At 47.5% G+C, this 20921-nt stretch overlaps 1 protein-coding gene across 2 annotated transcripts in view; it reads left to right on the top strand.

The window, feature by feature from the left end:
* SLCO3A1 (solute carrier organic anion transporter family member 3A1) overlaps window positions 1–20921 on the top strand; it is a 375012-nt gene that overhangs the window by 335571 nt on the left and 18520 nt on the right. For both annotated transcript variants that reach the window (XM_052659400.1, XM_052659399.1), the window contains exons 7-9: window positions 85–223; window positions 13104–13279; window positions 17117–17181. In XM_052659400.1, coding sequence (XP_052515360.1) covers window positions 85–223; window positions 13104–13279; window positions 17117–17181 — 380 coding nt within the window. The remainder of the gene's footprint in view (window positions 1–84; window positions 224–13103; window positions 13280–17116; window positions 17182–20921) is intronic.

Below are 20921 nucleotides of genomic sequence, written 5' to 3'. Positions count from 1 at the left end.
CCCCAGAGGGCAGGGGGCTGTCCATGGGGATCCAGAAGAAGATGACCTTACTCTGATGGATTCCACCTCTCCTCTCTTTTCCAGCTCAACACCTGGCTCGGCCCTGGACCCCTACTCGTCCTGCAATAAAAACTGTGAATGCCAAACCGATTCCTTCACTCCAGTGTGCGGGGCAGACGGCATCACCTACCTGTCTGCCTGCTTTGCTGGCTGCAACAGCACGGTATTGCTGATTTTCTGATGGGATGGGATGGGGCAGGGGAGCACAGCCAGCCGGAGTAGCTTAAAACCCCAGGTCAGGGGCAAGAGTGGGCAACCACATGTGTCCTGTGGCTTGTGTCCCTGCCTTGTGAACCGTCTCTGCCTCTGCCCTGCTCTGGTGGAGAATTCTCCATCAGAAGGATAGGAGGCCTGCCAGGCCATCCAGCTGCTTCACGCTAAATCAATTAGGTCTCCAAAAAGTGTCACTGAGCAATTTTAACAGAGTAAAAATTCAAAGGAAGCTGTATGGAGCCAGAGGAAAAGATTATGATTCAAAGCTAGGAACAGGATGACACCACAGGTAATGAGTTCCCCATCAACAGAAGTATGTAAAGAAAGGTCGGAACCATTTATCAGGGAAGACCTCTTCCATACCTGAGACTATGCAACACTAATTCAGCATCTTCTCTACTCGATTCCCTTTGCCTGTATCTTCTCAGCTAGATGCCTCCCACCTTTTTCCATCTTGCCACTATCATTTCTTTCCGTTTGCTTTTTTGTTCTTGTGTTTGTTTTGGGGTTTTTCCTTCTCAACATGAATTATACAGTTGACTCTCAACCTGCATGCAACTTTCCACATTCTCTGCATGAAAACCTGAGACTATGGGGCTGGCCGCCTAGTCCTGCTGATCCCACCTTGTACCTGCCCTTCTACGTCCGCACCCCACTGCCCTGCTGCAGGCCCTCCTCTTCTCTCACTTAGACCAGTGTGGCAGTTGCCTCCCTGGCCTCGCAACTCAGGATGGGCCCCTGCTGGTCTGTCTTCTCCATGGCAGCCAGAATGATTTCTGTAATATTGCATGTCGTTCAGTTGCTCAGTCATGCCTGACTTTTTGGACCCATGCACGGCAGCACACCAGGCTTCCCTGTCCTTCACTATCTCCCGGATTGTGTTCGTATCACGTCCATTGGGTCAATAATGCTACCCAACCATCTCATCCTCTGCTGTCCCCTTCTCCTCCTGCCTTCAATCTTTCCCAACATCAGGGTCTTTTCCAATGAGTTGGCTCTTCGCATCAGGTGGTCAAAGTATTGGAGCTTCAGCATCAGTCCTTCCAGTGAATGTTTAGTGTTGATGGTTTGGGCTCCTTGCTGTCCATAGCATGATGTATGAATATATCTCCTAATATTGGGCCACCCTTGCATCCTGGAATGAATTTCACTGTTTTGCTTTGCTTTCAGCCATGCCAATGGCTGGCAGGATCTTAGTTCCCAGACTAGGGGCTGAACCCAGGCCCAGCAGTGCGAGCACAGAGTCCTAACCACTGGACTGCCAGTTGTTCAGTTCCTAAGTAACACTGCACTGGACCCTTTCTGATCAGTTAGAAGATAACGTCTAGGCACTGAATTGGGTTTCTATCTTCAGCACATGTCTGTCCTCTGCCATGCTCTTCAGCTGTGCTTGCTTTCAGGTTGGGTATTCCGCTTTCCCCATACAACTTGGGTCTTTTCCTACTTCTTCCTCCAGTCCGACAACTCCTACTCATCCATCAATACCCTACTCAAATGCCCCCTCCTCTGTGAAGCCATCCCTGCCCTCCTTTATCTTTGAGCTTCTTGCCTCTGCAGTCTTGGTACCTGTCTCTCCTGGAGGCACCTTTCTCGTTTCACTGCAGTGATCTGTTAAAAGGGTTTGTCATCTGCCCTGACCTGTGAGTTTCCTAAGTGAGCCCTGGCGCCCACAAGTGTTCTGTAAATGTCTGGAGATGCAGAGATGGAAAGAAACACAAGAAGGCTTGAGTGGCTGCTTTCAAGGAACTTAGAGTTGATATCATTTGTTTCTCCCCTTTGCTTATTGTGTGTCTTTTGGGAGCAGCTATTTCATTGAAGGAAGAAAACTGTATCATTTGTTTTCATTTCCAAAGACCTCATTTTTCCTTACATTTAACATTTAGATCCTTGGCCAGTTATTAACATTTTTCTACAGAGAAAATAAATCACCCTCGGGTGGAGGGGGCAAGGACTGATTTTTTTAAAGTAGATGATAAGGCAGTTTCCTTAAGTGGGTAGAAATGAATTTTTAAAAAGAGATGGGACCTTGAAAATGGTTAAAATAAAAGTACAAGCTATTTTTTTTCATGACAACAATTTCATTGACTCTTTAATATCTGAAAGCTATACTATAAATCAAGTTTGGTTACTGTGCTGTGATGAGAATGACATTGACTCAGTATAGGCTAGTGTCCTGAGACCAAAGCAGTCTATTCCAGAGCATTCTCTGACCAAAAAAAGGTCTAAAAAATGTGTGTCTCCTGTTCTTCCCTGGACGAGAGGCTTATTGAATAAGAGCTTAATCAGGCCCAGGTTTGCTTCTGGCTGCTGAAGCAGCAAGCTGTGGAATGCAATTATCAACAGAGGGCAAGCATCTCCGATTCCCTCTGGACATACATGGTTTATTCCCCAGACACCTGCCTCTTCTTCACAGCACCAGAGGCCTCATATTGTCTGCTAGGGTGCAGGTGATGCAGAGAGGTGATACCCCCTGCAATTACAAGGTGGAGAATGAGAAAGTCCCGGGGCTGGGATGGGAGTTATGCTCTCCCCACAGAGGCAGGCCTCTGGATGCCTTGTCTTCCAGTGGGTGGACAAGGGCTTTAGGGTCACAGAGCTATGTGTACCCTGGAAAGGGGCTTTTGTGAAAGTTCAGTCCTAAAAATAACCACAACCCTGAAACTTGCAACACTGGCAAGCTCCTCTGAGAGCCTGTGTGGGCCAGGTGATAGGGCCTTTCACAGGTCACTCGTGGTCCCAGGTCAGAGGAATCTCAGGCCGTCAAGCAAAAAGGAGCAAAAAGCAATTTCAAAATACTTTCAAATAGTTTGAGAAAATGCCAAAAGGGTGGATTATATTCCTGGGATGTTTACTCCCTCTTCCTCTCCCCTTCTTGTCTGCACGCTCCCTCCGAAAACTCTTCCTCAAGCTAGAGGTTTCTTCATCCCGCTTTCCCCCTTCTGTATTTTTCCACCTGCATCCGCTGGAGTCCTCTCCCAGTGTGGGCACAGCCATTCTGTCACCTGGATCCCCAGCCCCATGTGTATTATCTCACTCATCCTCACAACAACCTTGGAAGAACGTGTTATCCCCTGATTACAGAGGAATCCTTGCCCAAGGTCACATAGACGGCGGTGGCACCGGTGTTGGAACGCAGGGTCTGCTGGACGGCAGTCTCACTGTCTTCCCCAGCCCTCTGACGTCTCTCTTTAGTATGCCTGCCTTTCCCGCCAGCTGAAAGGAGCTCTCCACGTGTGCGCGCCACGGCTGGGATGCTGTACCTTCACGATCTGACCCTGCTGCCTCTCCAACCTCAGCCTCCCCACTCCACACCCGTCTTGAAGAACCACTGACACACTCAGGCTTCTTGGGGCGCCCCCTGCGTACCCAGCTCTCTTTTACCTCTGGACCTCTGTGCATGCTGTTTATCAGGGCAGGTCTTCCCCTAAGCCCTTGACAATCCTTAACACATCCTTATCCACAGCTGAGAAGCCTCCTCGCACCTCCTCACTGCTTCCGAGGCTGCTCTGACCACCCCCCACCCCCGCCGTTCCCCGCAGAAGCCTCAGCACCTCTCCCCGCTCCACCAGACCGGATGGCCCATGTTCGCCTGCATCTCCATCACTTGCCCATCACTAGGCACCCACATCCAGAAATGAGGTTCTGCTGTGGACCCTTGCACTCCCAGTGTTAGCCACGGCTCTGATAAAGGCCCTGGGCTTTCGCATGCCTGGTTGGAAACTGCCAACCTCAGCGTGCCTCAGGGAGACTCAGGTGCTAATACCACAACTGGCAGGCAGGTAGGCTGGCCACTGTAGATTTCAATACCGAACACCTCATCTGTGCTCGTCTCTCCCCACTTGACAGCTTCCATCCAGACTTGTGAAAATCCCCCCTAACTCAATTAGACGTGAATAAATCACCGACAAAATCACTCTGATTGTTAGGAGATCTGGTTCGTGTTAGTGGTTTCCTGATATCAGACTTTCCTTCCTGCCCTGGTTTGAGGTTTTGTGTTTAGTTGTCTGATCTCATTTCTCCTTGAGTGATAGTGATGGAAGTTTCCAGAATTGCATTTGATATACAATCTCTAATTCTCATTGCACGTGCCCAGGAGCAGTGATGGAAAAGATGGCAACTTAATTTTCTAAGCTTCCTTTGGCAGGAATATATTGTCCAGATTGTTTCTGCCCCTTTCACTCCCAGAAGTAATTATTCCAACAGAAAGCATGTTGGGAGCTGCTGATTGACTGCTGCAAGTTGTATCCTTCTGATGTACTGAATAATTGACTTAGAAAAAGGCTTCTGTCAGCCACCAGTGGAATGTTCAAAGTCAGTACAAGTCCGGCACAGCAGCTTGTGGGGGGCTAAGGATAGGCGACTCATCTGTGCCCCGCTCCAGGCCACAGGGATTTATCGAGCATGGGTTTGAACAGAGCGCGAGTAGGTGCTATGGCAGGGAGGGGATGTGGCTACCCCATCTTGGATGCGTGCAGGGGGCTCCTTGTTCAGGATGGCCGGCGTGTCTCAGGGCTGGCCTTCGTCCACGGGGAATGCGTGGGTGTTTGCCTGGAGGATAGGATGCCATACCCAAGTGTGAGCGTGAGTGTGAGCACAGGATGACGGGGAGGCTTGAACCTGGTGACTCGGGCAGAGCTTTGGTTCGGAGTCAGGGAAGAGGAGAATCTAGAGGGGGGGCCTGATATCCCTCTGAGCTGCAGCTCCATCCCTCCCCTGGGCTCTGCCCACACCTCCCCCTCAGGATGCTGGAGCAGGGAGTGAGCCTGGTGCTCCCCAAAATGCAGCCCTTTCCGCGCCCCTCGGCAGGAGACCATTGCAGGTTACCAGGGCGAAGGGTGGACAGAGGTCTCGCTTTCATGGCAGAGTTTCCTCCATGGCCATTATCCTTCAGCCAGTGACCCTGCCAGGGAACAAGCTAGTGCGTTTCTTCTTGCAGTGTTTCGATTTCCCCTCTGCCTAGAGGCACATAGGTTGCTGCTGATGCTCTTTGTGACAGGCTCTGAGGTCTTCACCTGGGAATACTGGCTGGGGTTGGGCCAGTGAGGTGGAGAGATTCTAAGCTGCAAAAAGACAGTAATAAACGACAGGAGAAGGTCTGAGGAACTTCGCTGAAAAGTAAAAAGATCCCATGAAAGTCTAGGACACGTGGGAGTGTGTTACCATTCAAAGGAAGACGTGCCAGCTATTGTACCGTCTCGGGCCTCTGCCACCTGGGGCATCAGGAAGAAGCAGGGCAGGACGCTGCGCGTGTCAGCACTCGCCCTGACCCCCTTCTGAACTGCAGGACTCAGGTCCTGCCTCTCGTAGAGATCGCCTTTAGTCCCTGCTTGTCGCTGTTTAGTCGCTAAGTCCTGTTCGACTCTTTGAGACCCCATGGACTGTAGCCCGCCAGGCTCCTCTGTCCATGGGGTTTCCCAGGCAAGAATGCTGGAGTGGGCTGTCATGCCCTCCTCCGGGGATCTTCCCAACCCAGGGATGGAACCAACGTGTCCTGTGTTGGCAGGTGGATTCTTTACCACTGCGCCACCAGCGAAGCCCTTTTGTCCTGGTACCTGAATACATCTCAGAAAGAAAACCAAATCAGTATTTCAGGATGTTGAGAAAGAAACATTCAAGTTTTCACAGGCTCGAAATACAAAGAACATCATCACCCCCTTGTCTGTCCCCTTAGTGAAGTCAGTGAAGTTGCTCAGTCGTGTCCGACTCTTTGCAATCCCACGGACTGTAGTCCACCAGGCTCCTCCATCCATGGAATTTTCCAGGCAAGAGTACTGGAGTGGGTTGCCATTTTAGAAATGTCATTTTCAACCTAGAGATTAGTTTTACTTGTGCAGTTAGTAGAATTGATCCCTCAGTATTGAATACAGAGGGAAAAAGCCAAACAAAAACAACTTTATTTGCCAGATACTTCAGAAACACTACTGAGGAATATTTTGTACGTGTAATATGAGCTGTCAAAATAGCATGCTAATGATTTCCTCCATCAATGGGAAAATGAATCCTAGCTTCGAGAGAGTCATTTTTCTATTTTTATGGTCTACAGCTTTATTGTAATTATTTATCCCCATCATTGCATGTGAATAGAAACATTTCTCAATTTAAATTAATGGCTGGATGTAGAACAAGAGTAGAATTTTCAGTGCCTGTGCTCTTCTTCTTCTGGAGTTTTTTAATTTTTTTAAATAGATGGTACATTTGTGTGGCTCAAGAACCAGGAAGTATAAACAGGAGGGAGTGGGAACTCCTCCTCTCCATAACTCTCTCCTGTTCACCCGCTGCTCAGTCCACGACTCTGCCCATTAGGTAAATACTATTATTAGTTTCTTGTATATGCTCCTGGGTTTTTATGCACATTCCAGGTATTATTCTGTAGCTTGTTTACTGTTTGTCATCATTTTTGCTGTTTTAATCGGAGGATGATTGCTTTACAATGTTACATTAGTCTCTGCTGCACAATAGCGTGAATGAGTTATATATGCACATATACCCCCTCCCTTCCACCCCTGCCCCACCCTCCAGGCATCACAGAGCACCAGCTAAGCTCCCTGTGCCATGCAGCAGGTTCTCACTAGCTATCTGTTTACACACGGTAATGTATATATGTCAATGCTACTTTCTCAATAGCTTCTTCGTTTATTTTTAATTGAAGTATAGTTGATTTCTAGTTGTGTTTATTTTCAGTAAAGTGTATAGAAAAAGTACACAGAAAATGTGCACATATATTTAGTTCCCTATGCTGAACAGGAGGTCCTTGTTGGTTATCTGCTTTGTACTGTAGCTGGTTACTTGTGGGTTTTTGTTGTTGTTAATAGTTTATCATGGAGTTTTTTCATGTTAGTGTGTAAGGAGCATGCTGACACCTTTTTTACAGCTGCATAATTTTCCGTTGTGTGAGCCTACTGGAGTGTATCTAACCAACCCCTATTGATGGGCATTCAGGTGAATGAAAACTTTAGTTCTTGCAGGCACGGTTGTGACTGGAATTGGACTTATGTCATTCTATGCCCGGGCAAGTCTGCCTGTAGGATAAATTCTCGTAGAATTTCCAAGCAAATCCCTCCCTGTTCGCCAGGTCCACCACCACTGCTTCCCAGTCTTGTCAGGCCAGCTCCTCTGTGCGTAGTGGGGCCATCTAGTTATCACTGAGATCTCTCAGGGCAGGAAAGCCTGGTCCTGCCACCCCACGCACGGTACCAGGCAGAGACTCCAACTCTCACATATTTCTCCCCCAGAGAATGGCAGCCTGGGAAGACGTTCCTTTGCCATGCAGATGGAAAACCAGACATTTGCCACGTCAGGGATGGTAAACTCCTCTCCTGGAGCCTAATGTGCTTTCTTCATAGTTAAATATATTGGGGGCCACCAAGGACAGCACCAGGGGGCTGCCGCTTTATGCAGGACGTGACCATCTGCAGGCAGCTGCCAAGGTCCACCTGCATTCTGGACTGATGTACACACAGGGGGAGAATCAGATCCCCACCATCGAGCCTCTCCTTCCCTCATGCCCAGGTTGCAGCTGTTCAGTCGCTCAGTCGTGTCTGACTCTTTGCGACCCCGTGGACTGCAGCGCGCCAGGCTTCCCAGTACGTTGCTGTCTCCCAGAGTTTGCTCAGACTCATGTGCACTGAGTCCGTGCTGCCCAGGTTGTCTCTGCATTTTCAGGCTTCCCAGTCCTTCGCTGTCTCCCGGAGTTTGCGCCGACTCATGTGCGCTGAGTCTGTGCTGCCCAGGTTGTCTCTACATTGTCAGGCTTCCCAGTGGTCGGGCTCTTGCAGGTCTCAGTTAACCTGTGTGCCTGGTCAACACCAGCAAAGGCCTGTCCTACTCCTCCCTGCTCGCTTGGGATCGTAGAGTGAAGCCCCAGTGCTGGAAAGTCCTCTCTTCCAATTATGCACCCTGGGATAATTATTTCCACCACACTGGGACATCTGAAGGGAAGTTTCTAGATCGATCTGCTGTCTCTTGTATCACCTGGGCCCAAATAAAGGACCCTTTCCATCCCTTGCCATCGGACTTAAGCTTAACATTTACCCTTGGATTCTCTGTGGGCAGGGTCCTAGGAATGTTCCAGCCTGTATCCTAGGCCTTGGGACCACCTGCGTTTTCTGTTCATCCTGTTGAACTGACTCTTGTAACCAAGAGGGAAACCCATCCAAGTTCCCACTCAGATCACTAGTGCTTACCTCCTCCCCAGCCTCTTTCACAGCTCCTCTCAAATAGGTTTAATCTGAATAAATGAGTACAGAGTTGCCTAGGTCCTTTGGGAAGGACCCATCCATTTTCAGGGGGCTTCCCAGGTGGCCAGTGGGTAAAGAATCCACCTGCAATGCAAGAGACATGGGTTTGATCCCTGGGTCAGGAAGATCTTCTGAAGGAGGGCATGGCAAGCCACTCTAGTTTTCTTGCCTGGAGAATCCTATGGACAGAGGAGCCTGGTGGGCCACAGTCCATGGAGTCGCAAAGAGTCGGACAGGAATGAAGCGACTGAGCATGCACACACATCCATTTCCAGCTTCTCTCCTTGGCACCAGGGCAAGCCAGTATCGTCACTGGTCATGGACCCGTTCTCCCCTCTCCTAGCGCCTATAGCCCAACAAGTGCCTCATCTCTGTCCGGCCACCCCGGCCTGCCCTGGGTCCATTCTTGTCCCATTCTCCCTAGCTCTGTGCTCTCACCCCTCCCCTTGCCTTGGCTGCACATCCCAGGATGGCTTGGCCCCGCCGTTCACTCACACCATTCACAGGATGGTGCCTTCCTGGACACGTTCGCCTCACCTGGACCATATGGACTGGGTAGTCGCTGAGATAAAGGCATCTTATTTCTGTACCATTCCAATAGGGCCATGATCATGGTCCGATCAAGGGAAGCCCCTCTTCAAAAGGGGATTTTCACATCTCAGAGCAGAGGAGGTCCAGGCAGTTTCCTCTTATGGTGAATGGAATACAGTTGAGCCATAGCCTAGGTGCAGAACAGAAATCTAAGACTGGGTGTAGGTCCCAATTACAAAGCACTCGTTAAACTAAACAGAGTTCACCAGTCACACAGTTCATTCAGAGGGAACTGATCACATCACAGTCCTAAAGGCTACGGGAGTCAGAACTCAGTTCCTGGGGTCTAAGCCAGCCCTTTATGGATGGGCCTGTTTCCTCTTTATACCTGAGCACTCTCTGAGTCCACGTGGTTCTAAGGACCCCAGCCCCAAATCTCTTTTTCCTCATAGGCTATAGGAGGGACCAAAGAGAGAAGGATGGGGGTGGTCTGAACTAGGGCAGGGTTTGAGAGATGTTTTGTCTTTGTTGTTTAGTTGTTTGAAGTGATGTTGCTCAGTCGTGTCCGACTCTTTGCGACCCCATGGACTGTAGCCTACCAGGCTCCTCCCTCCATGGGATTCTCCAGGCAAGAGTACTGGAGTGGGGTGCCATTGTTTTGGATATGGTAAAATGAACGGACCTTGAGGGTTCATTCATTCATTCACTGAGTCATTCATTCAATACTGTCCTCTCAAGCTATGGATAAGTCAGGAATCAAAACCAGAGTGGTTTCTGTCCTTATTAGCCTTATGGTCACGAGGAGACTTTGACGTAGGAGTACGGGGGAGGTCAAGAATTTACCATCGCGTTTCTATAGAGTTTGTCATTTCTAAGGTAAGAGATGTGGAGGGAAAGGAGATGAGGGCTGGAAGTGTATATATCTGTCAGAGTTTAGTCAGGAAAACAGCACCCACATGTCTTGGAAGTACAGGGTTTAGTATAGGAAATAGAACTTATGTAGTGTGGTGGAGTTGGGGAATTGGGATCTGGAAGAAGTGAGATAAAGGACTGGAGAAAAGTCACCACACCCCTAGAAGTATCAGTTCAGGTGGGCAGGCTGAGGCTTATGGGAAATTCCCCAGAAGCTGTGCCCAGCGGGCTGCTCAGTGAGATGAAGGGGGTACTCAGGGACGTCAGCAAGACTACATCCAGGTCAGTAGAAGTGGGCACAGGGCCTCTGTTGTCAGCAGGGTGGTCAGAAAAAAAGGTGGGTGCACGCAGGGATGGTAGGGCCAACCAGCTCCTTCTGGGCACCTCTGCATTTGTCTGTCCCCATGTCTGACCATCTAAGGGTAATAGCCCCTGCCTCACTTACAAATCTCTTATGTGTTTCCTCTGGTCCAGCTCTCATCGTGCAGGGAAGGGAATCCTAAGGAGATGGTTCCCCGCCCTGGACAGTAGAGTAGTGCCAAGATGCCAGTGCAGAATCCCGTACAGGGCGCTCATCGTGGAGTTGGCTCTGATGTCTCAGCATGTTCAGAGGCTTAGGAAGGGGCATCCCAGGAGGGTCTGGGACAGGTGTGAGTTAGAGATGAGACTTAGGAGAGTCATCAGAAAGCATGTGCAGGCATGCTCAGTTGCTCAGTCGTGTCCGACTCCGCGTGACCCTGTGGACTGGAGCCCTCCAGGCTCCTCTGATTCTCCAGGCAAGAATCCTGGAGTGGCTTGTCATACCCTCTTCCAGGGGATCTTCCTGGCCCAGGGATTGAACCCATACCTCTTAAGGTCTCCTGCGTCGGCAGACAGGTTCTTTATCACTAGCACCAGCTGGGGAGCTCCATCAGAAAGCACATAGATGTAACACAATCTAGGGAAAAGTGCAGGGGCGAGAAGGGAAGAGAATCTGGACCAGAGCCCCAAGGGGCTCCGGCATTTTCAAGTAGGAGACGGGGCAGGTGCCAGCAAGGAAAATGCAAAAGGGAAAAAGGAAACCAGAGAGTGAGCCGTGGAAGCCACAAAGGCGGTGGGTCGCAGGCACGCACTCAAGGGGCTCCAGGGAGAGAAGAGTGGATGGAGGGGTCATCTGTGGAGGTCACTGGTGAGCTCCGCTGATCTGATCGCTGCATGTAGGAATCTAAGCCGGCTGGAGTGAGTCGAGAGCATGGAGGCAGCGAGCATGAACAGCTGGAAAAGTTTAGCTTCAGCGTTCAGGGTGTGGGGAGAGGAAGGATCAGTTTCCTCTCCTCAGAAGAGAGGGAAGTGGCATTTTCAATTTGAGTTGAGAAGAAGCCCTTGTTTGTTATTCAGTCAGTAAATCGTGTCTGACTCTTTGCAACCCCATGGACTGTAGCATACCAAGCTTCCCTGTCCTTCTTTATCTCCCGGACTTTGTTCAAACTCATGTCCATCGAGTCGGTGATGCCATCCAACCATCTCATCCTCTGTTGCCCCTTCTCCTCCTGCCCTCAGTCTTTCCCAGCATCAGGGACTCTTCCAAGGGAGAAGCCCTGTTTCCTGATGAAAGTAGAGGAAGATCTGTCCCCATTTGCATCCTGAACTCCTGCTGAGTTTCCTCTACTGCGTCTCAGCACTGTGCTGTAAGACCGTGCTTGACAGACCACAGAAATGACACGTTCTTATCCCAGGAGCTTAAGGTCTCCTCCAGAAGGATAGCAAGGGTCTCTGCCATAGGCTGAGGAGTGTGTCCCCCTGGAGGGAAGTGCCAGCTCAGATGGGGGTGTCTGTGGAGGCCTTGCAGCCAAATGAAATGTCAGCGCTGGGTTTTGAAGATCTGTGATTTCTCTGGGCAGAGATGTATGCAAAGAGACAGAGGGGCTGAGCCTCAGCACCTTTCACAGAACGACGGGAGATGCCCCTGGGTGCTGTATTGGGGCCATTTATACACAAGCCCCTGCTGTGGGAAGATGGCTTAGGAAGAGGGGTCCAGCCCCACCCTGTGTCTCCTCCTACTTCCCACAGGTGAAAGCTTCTTGTGGGGCAGTCATACAGGATGGAGCCCCAATCTGCTAAGTCTGGCGGGGAAAGAAAGGGAGAGGGAGGAGGAGAGGTACAAGGATGGGAGACGGGCTGAGGAAGGGGCACGTAAAAACCAGAGGATTTGTTTGACCCTCAGGAGGATTTACCCCAGCGTGTGCTCTGAGCGCCAAGCAGCCCTGGAAAGAAAAGCAATGAATCATTTATGATTGTTTTCATTTTGTATTCATTAAAGACCTCTGCACTATTATTATTGAACCTTAATTGGCTTGGCTGTTGGCTAGCGCTGTCTCTCCCTACGCCCTTGCTCCTCCCCTCGCCATCAGAAACTCCTCTGGAGCATGAGCCAGGACCGTGCTGGGGAGCCAGGGCAGCTGGGCAAGAATCCACCCAAAGATCAAATGGAATGCAGCCGCTTGGCTTTCTCCTCTCTGATCATATATTAATAAGTGTACCTCGCTGGTCTCCAGCTCGCTCCCCACGATCTGCTCTAAGCTCCCTGGCATCTCTGCACCCTCTGCTCTCTCAGCCACTCGAGAAGTCTCCCATGAGCCAGCCCCGTCTCACGGCCCCACAAGCCCAGCAACTTCACGCATGACAGTGCACATCCTTTGTTCCAGGTGCCATGGTGGGCAGTGAACCAGCAACCATATGCAGGTTACCTGATTTCCTTCTTTTAATACACTTCAGTGTAATTATAACTGCACAAAAGAGAGGACAAATTGGCAAGTGATTACACTGTTAATTTGCCAGTGTTTTATCACATTGTGGAAGCACGATTTCCTCTCTAATCGTATGGGGGGTGGGCAACACATTTGTCTACGGTGTGGGCTTATCAAGGAATTCTGGGGCATAGAAATGAAATACACAGGAGACGGGGAAATCAGCTCTCCTCCCCATAAATATTCCTTTATTTAGCATGTGTTTTGCAGCCTCCTTCAAAAAAGCTAATTCGTTGATTCAGGCCTAATTATTGAAATACTCCAGAATGCATAATCGGGCTGTGACAGACCCAGCTGATGGATGGCTTTAGATCTGGAGAGGGGAGATAGCCCCAGTTAACAGGGCTGACTGCTTCCCTTTCAGAATCTCACCGGCTGTGCATGCCTCATGAGCATCCCACCTGAGAACGCGACCGTGATTCCTGGAAAATGCCCCAGTCCCGGGTGTCAAGAGGCCTTCCTCACCTTCCTGTGTGTGATGTGTGTCTGTAGCATGATCGGGGCCATGGCTCAGACGCCTTCGGTCATCATCCTCATCAGGTAAGCATAGCCCCAGGGACCAGAGAGCCAGCCGCCCCGCCCCGCCTCCCTCCCTGCTGTGCCTGCAGTTCTCCCAGAAATCAGAACTCTGGGGACTGTATGAGTCTTGCAAGCCAGCTTCCCTAGGCTGGTCGGAATCAGTTATGTTTGATGGAAACCTCACAGCAAAAGTAAGGCTTCCCTGGTGACTCAGACAGTAAAGAATCTGCCTGCAATTCAGGAGATCTGGATTCAATCCCTGGGTTGGGAAGAGCCCCTGGAGAAGGGAGTGGCAACCCACTCTAGTATTCTTGCCTGGAGATTCCCCGTGGACAGAGGAGCCTGGCGGGCTACAGTCTGTGGGGTTGCAAAGAGTCAGACATAACTGAGCGACTAACATCTTCAACTTTCACGCCAAAAGTAGAAAGCACAGCCCAAGAAAAAACACTGCACTTTCATGTCCTACTAGGAACAGACTCTGCAGGTAATTTGAAAGGTGCTGCAGTCTTTCATTGATATTTGCAAAGAGCAACACTGTGGGAGTGAAATGAGAATGGCATGGGAATAGCCGCGTCCCCGTGTCTGGCTCCTGTCTCAGGGCACTGATTCGCAGTATGACCTTGGGCTCAGTATTGTTTCTGAATCTGGAACTGGAGGCGATGTCAATGGTCCTGCCTGCCTCCTGCAGTGGGCTGGGTCCTGCTGAGACCATGTGTGTGCAAACTCTATAAAGATATAACGGGTCATTGACAAGGTGTGATGCAGTGCTGAGTGGCTCGTGGAAGCAAGCAGTGACTGCTTTTGTACAGATGGATAGTTGGAGAGAGTCAGCCATAATTCTGGGTTTCCCTGTTTCTTGGGAACTATCCTGGGGGGTGGGTGAGGTGTCTCAAAGGTGAATTATTGAGTAATTTTCTGAGTAACTTACACAGTTGCAAAGTTATCTAGGTTTGTGTGAGAAACCCAGAAGCAGCAGGCTTCATGTCTGGCGACCATCTTTAACAGAGGAAGAGGTGCCAAGCAGACAGATCCATCTTACCGGGATGTAGTTATCTAAGCAAACCAATTCAACCCCAAGGGCTGGAGATAAAAGCAGGAATGAAATGCTTGGATGCAGCCTGTACAAATATACGTTTTGTTGTTGTTTAAGTCACTAAGTGTTCAATTCGTTTGTGACCCCATGGACTGTAGCATATCAGGCTCCTCTGTCCATGGGATTTCCCAGGCAGGAATCCCGGAGTAGGTTGCCATTTCCTTCTCTGGGAGATCTTCCTGACCAAGGGACTGAACCCATATCTCCTACATTGGCAGGCAGATTCTTTACCACTGAGCCACCAGGGAAGCCCTGGTATGTAACATTTGCAGCTGCTTTATCCAGCCTCTCTGTGTGTACTACATTTCCTGATCTTGGTTAGAATTCACAAGGAAAAGGATTTATACAAAGTACTTATGTTATAAAGTCATTAGCAAAGCTTTTTCAATGTGCAGAAGCAATAATAGTACAATAGCAAATTGCCATTTTATACTTGTTAAATTTGAAAAAGTAATTTTAAAAAATTCACACCCAGTTCTGTAAGCAGGGCTCTAACAAAACAGGTAAAGTCACACCTTTCTGCTGGCATTGAGAAACATAGTGATCCTTTCATAAAAGCAAGGTGGCAAATATGAGTTCAAGAGCCATAAAAACGTTGGTTTTTTTTTTTTTTTATGAGGTAACCCTACCCCTTGCCACTTATCTTAAGAAAATACTCTACAAGAAGAAAAGCTCAGTGCAGACAGATTTTTATTACAGTGTTAACTATAATAGCAGAAAAATCTGAATTGAAATAGTGAGTTAAATTATAGTCCCACAGCTCAGTGGAATAATGAAAATTCTTAAGAATGTGAGAAGTGTTTATGAAATGAACTATTGAATTTAAATTATATATGGAGGATGATTATATAATATGCACTGGACAAAACCCATCAGATCTCTCAGGCATGGGTTTGGGGTGGCTGCATTATTTTCGTTGCTAGGAATTCCCGTGAAGTTGTATTGTACCAGCTGACACACAAAAGGCACCAAAAAGCAAGAAAAATGACCTTTACAGCCTTTAGCAATGACTGGTCCCCTCTTTTCTCTGCCCTTGACTCTGCTGCAAAAACCCAGCTCAGTAGATGTGGCTGCAGACCAAACACAGAAAGTCAGCTGAGACCTGAATCATGTCCAAATCTCAGCTTGATAAACAGCTCTTGGAGATTTTCAGGAAATATGTGATTCCCTTTCAGTGGACCAGCAACAGATGGCCTAAATGACCTAGGTGGGGCCTTGTACACCTCATAGCTCCATGCTGCTGGGGCCAGCTGGAGGTACGTGCCCTCACAGATGTTCTAGGCAGACACAAGGGCACAGACGGTCTGAGCCACAGCCCAGATTATGGGCACCAGCCCTTGTCCCATCCCAGAGCAGTGGGCCCACTTCCACTCTTACTCCAGACAGAAGCGTACTTGCCAACAGCAGTGCTCAGGACATCCACAGGTGTGCGGTTACCGGCTATTTAATAAGTCACGTAGGGGCCAGCGCTGGGCTCTTTGTTTTCAGTGTTTATTTGGCTGCGTCAGGCCTTAGTTGTGTCATCAAGGACCTTTCGTTGTGGCATACAGACTCTGGTTGTGGTGCTGGGGCTCCAGAGTGCACAGGCTCAGTCTCTCCATGGCACGTGGGATCTTAGTTTCCCGACCAGGGGTCGATCCTGCAACTTCTGCACTGGAAGGCAGATTCTTACCATCGAACCACTTCATTTGTTTGTGTTTTATTACTCAGCATGTGCTGTGTGTCACACACCACACTGATGATGAATGAGACACAAATAGTCCTTGGCCTCAAGGAGGAAGACAAGCATTGAGTCAATACTAGTTGCGAGAGTAAGAGGCCTAACAGAGGAGATCTGTGACTAGCTGTGAGGGCCTCTCTACTTGGAATCAGTCATGATTTCCAAACCCCCCTCCTGTCACTCTTATCCCAGACAGTGTGAGAATGTTCTAGAAAATGTATGAAAAGATTGTGCTCAGGGACTGCTGTGGGTAAACCAAAGCCAGGGACACTGAGTCAGTTCAAAAAAAAGGCATGTGACTATATAAAGCTGTGTGTATGTTAGTCGCTCAGTCGTGTCCAACTCTTTGTGACCCCATGGACTGTGGCCCACCAGGCCCCTCTGTCCATGGGATTCTCCAGGCAAAAATACTGGGACAGGTTGCCATTTCCTCCTCCAGGGGGTCTTCCTGACCCAGAGACCAAACCCACGTCTCCTGCAGGCAGATTCTTTCCCACTGAGCCACCTGGGAAGGCCAAATAAAGGTACCTTTCCAGTTTAAAAGGTACCAAAGCTGGATATAGATGAATGGACTATTTCACAAGTGGTCCATCTAGGGAACCAACCCATGCTAGTTGATTTCGCAAAATGATGCAGAATGACAGAGGTGTTTATGGTTCTGGCCTATCTGAGTAGCATAAGGGAAACTGTCTTCTCCATTGATATTTTCCCTGATACATGTACCCACCAACTTAAGATGTTTCCCTGTGCTGGCAAATGCAAAATGCCTTTAAATGAAGACGTTGGGAACAAATTTGCATTCCATCCTTCAAATGACTAGTTTTAGTTAATGAAAAACACTGCTAAATTCCTAAACTTATCTTGTCCCTGCAGTTGCAGTGATTTTTCAGACTTTTGGCAGGGAAGGTGAAAAAAGCAAAAGAACAAAACCATTAATAATTTTCTAAGGAAGGGCTCTGATGGACAGCAGCAAATGACTCTGGGGTCTGTTAATTAAAGTGAAGCGATAAGAATCTCTTTTTCCTCTTCGTCTCTTCGCATGTAGGACAGTCAGCCCTGAACTCAAATCCTACGCCCTGGGAGTTCTTTTTCTCCTCCTCCGTTTGTTGGGTACGTATTCTTTCTTTATTCCTTCAGTAGTGAATCGGATGCTTATAACCAGGTGAGTGCGTATATCAGTGCAATCATGACCAGGTGAGTACATATCACTGGAATCATCCCTTGAGTTGTCTTTTTTCTTATGAAGTTTAATTTTGGTAAAGAAGAGAAAGGTCTGCTAAATGTTGTTCAGGTTTTAGACCTACACTCGCACACTCCCTGGATATCACAGAGTTTTTGTTAATATTAACTGTGCCTTCGTGCCACCCTGAATTTTCATTGGCACAAGGAGGAAAAGTGAGGAACCAAAAAGAAAGGAATTTGATGGTGTCATTGGGTACCCTCATTAAGCAACCAATAAGCAGCTTGTGAAATGCTTCATTTATGGGGCTGCCAGCTGGGGGAGAGAGGTATTCTCATAATGCTTCCCAAATGGAAACTTTGCATCCTTTAAATTTTTCCAAACTGACTTAGTTTATATACCTTGGGTTTCTAGGATAAGGCAAACATGACCTTCATGATATAAAGCCTATATTCCATAGTTTGGTATGGACAGAAGGAATTAAGTCTAAGAGGAGAATAGCCCATGGTTCTCCTGGAGTGCTGGGACCAGCTGAGGAGAAGCTGGAAAAGCCAATCAGATAAACCTTCTCCCTGTGGACCACACTGCTGCTCTATGAACTCCCTTTGTCAAGGCCAAGATCAAGATAGGATGACATGTTTTTTTCTTGAAATGATAAGGCTGTGGTCTTCCTTAGTGGACATTAAGTGATAAATAAAAATGGAAAGGAAGATAACCATGGCCTATACCTTCAGAGTAAAAAGTTCTCATTCCAAATAGCATATAACCTGAATGAGCACAAAGACTAACTATAGAAATGTTTATAAAAATATTCATAAAAGTGAAAAATTGGCAACAATTCAAACATCCATCAGCAGGGAATTAGTTAAATCCATTATGGGTTCTAATTTCAGTAGGATTTATGTGCCCCTTTAAACTGGAAAGAAAAATTGATAAACTTGGAAAGGGTACATGATAAGTGGAGGGAGAAAGGAGGTCTATATTGTATACGCAAATGTTTTTAAAGTATATATGAAAGTCTCTCAGTCATGTCCAACTCTTTGCGATCCCATGGACTATATAATCCATGGAGAAAGGAGGTCTATATTGTATATGCAAATGTTTTTAAAGTATATATGAAAGTCCCTCAATTGTGTCCAACTCTTTGCAATCCCATGGGCTATACAGTCCATGGAATTCTCTAGGCTGGAATACTGGAGTGGGTAGTCTTTACCGTCTCAAGGGGCTCTTCCCGACCCAGGAATCAAACCCAGGTCTCCTGAATTGCAGGCAGATTCTCTACCAACTGAGCTATCAGGGATATATATATAGGGGAAAATACTGGAAAGCTAGATAAGAAAATGGTATCAGCTATTATAATTGAATAGCGAGGCTATAAATGATATTTTATAAATTCATTTTTAAAATTTGAATGAAAAAAATATATATGTTTATTACTTTCATAATGAGATTATATTCTATATAATTGCTATGTGAAAGAAAAATATTCACCCTTAAATCCATTAATAAGACAAGGTCCTCCCTGGGGAATGGAAAATCCTTGACATCTGCCCTAGCTCTGACTGTAGCAAATAACTTCCAGTCAAGGTTGTGATCTCTTTTGCCATGTCCATGACAAGACCTGGGAGTCTTCTTAATCACTGTCAATCCACATCTTGGGATACATGGAGAATCGTAAATGGCATCTTTGTCTTATTTCTGGTTCATGGAAAATAGAAATGCTCTAGGGATAGTAATACCCAGTGCAAACAAGTTCAACTATAATTCAAACTAAAGCGTTTTAGGCCTTCCTAGAACTCACAGTGGCTTTTAGAGCCAACTACACAGGGTGCTAATTATGGTGGGGTTTTTTTCTCTCATCATTGGGAGGATAGAAAATGCGTGTGTGGTGATGCCCCCATTCCCCCCTGGTTTGGTGGATGGACAGATGACTGTATATTATCAGGTAGCAGGTTGGAGACCCTTACTTCTGAAAATGGTGACACCATTCCACGTGCAGGCTTCCTTGGTGGCTCAGCTGGTAAAGAATCCACCTGCAGTGGGGAAACCTGGGTTTGATCCCTGAGTTGGGAAGATCCCCAGAGAAGGAAACGGCCACCCACTCCAGTATTCTGGCCTGGAGAAGTCCACGGACTGTACAGTCCATGGGTCCGCAAAGAGTCGGACACAACTGAGAGACTTTCACTTTCACTACTTTCATTCTACATGCACATTCACTCAACAAACTGACATTTATTGAGCATCTAATGTCTTCAGAGCTCCATGGACCATACCCAGGTAACTGAGCCCAGCATTGCTCTTAGGGAGTTCCTTTACGAGCTGACCAGAGAAACAAAAAGCCCTCCATTTACAGGATTACTACAGAGGTCTCTGTACCTCTAAACACATGCTGAGGACTCAACATAGTGAGTAAAAAATAACCTTCAGAATAATTTTGATAACACTAAATGTAAGAAAAATTTTGCAAGTTGTTTTCAAAAAGTTAATGAAAATTATAAGACACTTGAAGACAGAAATGGAAAATTATAGAGCATGCGTAATGTGACACCATTAAGATCACTGTATGTTGCTCTAAAGCTCAAACATTATCTAAACGAGTATTTTTCAACTTCTGTGATTATAATCTATAGCAAGAGATAAACTTTATATTGTGGCCCAGTGCATACATATGCATAAATACAACTGAAGCAAAGATTTCATGAAAAATATTCACCATTAATGTGTGTAATGTGCTCTGATATTGTCTATTCTATTTCATTCTTTTAAAATAGTGGGTCTTGACCAACTATATTGATTGTATTGTCCAACTGGGTCACACATCAGAGTTTAGAAAGCGACTCTAGAAGGATATACCACCGTCTCATCTTTTAATTAAAAGTGGCTTATCAGAGAAGTCTTTGCACTGGGCCCGATTCCGTTTCCTGCAGTACCCAATGAGATAACCACCATTACAGTTAATGAAGGGCCAACCGAGAAATCAGATTTCAAGACATTGTCAAGCTTTGTGCTTGGCCCTGCTTGGGTAATGGGTGATGGTAAGGACATCACAGTTCAGTGTGATGAAACCGGAGATGCAGTCAGTAGAGGTGTAGGGTGGATATGTGGGAGAGCCACCCGACCTGGGGTTGGGAACAGAAGTGTGGGTGAAAGGATGTGATATTAACCTGAAGCATGAAGAATGCAGAAGAGTTACCTTGCTAGCAAAAAGGAGAGAGTGCTTTAGACCAAGGGACTTAAAGGAGCAAAAGCCTGGAAGTGAACAAAGGCTGAAGCATGTTTGGGGGCTGCAGGAAGCCCTTGTGGCTAGAGGGGATGGCTGTCAAGGACACGATCAGAAAGAGTTGCTGCACTGTTGACAAGGTTGACCTTTATCCCCAAGGCAAATGAAATCGTTGATGGACTTTAACATGGGGATAAGATCTACTGTGCATTTTTAGAAAGGCCTACTGTCTGCCACATAGAGAATGTGGGAACTGAATATTAAGCCGCTGGTATAACAGAGGAGCTGTTGGAGAACCATGCTGAGGATGCTGGCTGCCAAGATGGGTAGATGTGGATAGAGAAAGAAGTGTCAAGGCTTAGTCCCTGAATGGAAGTGTACAGACTGAAGCATCTAAGGAGGAGGAATCCATAGTGACAGTGCCTTATAAAAGGTTTCGATCATGTGGTA

Source organism: Budorcas taxicolor, chromosome 21 (genome assembly GCF_023091745.1).
Source record: "Budorcas taxicolor isolate Tak-1 chromosome 21, Takin1.1, whole genome shotgun sequence".
In the NCBI taxonomy this organism is placed as follows: domain Eukaryota; kingdom Metazoa; phylum Chordata; class Mammalia; order Artiodactyla; family Bovidae; genus Budorcas; species Budorcas taxicolor.
This window is presented reverse-complemented; position numbering and strand designations above follow the sequence as displayed.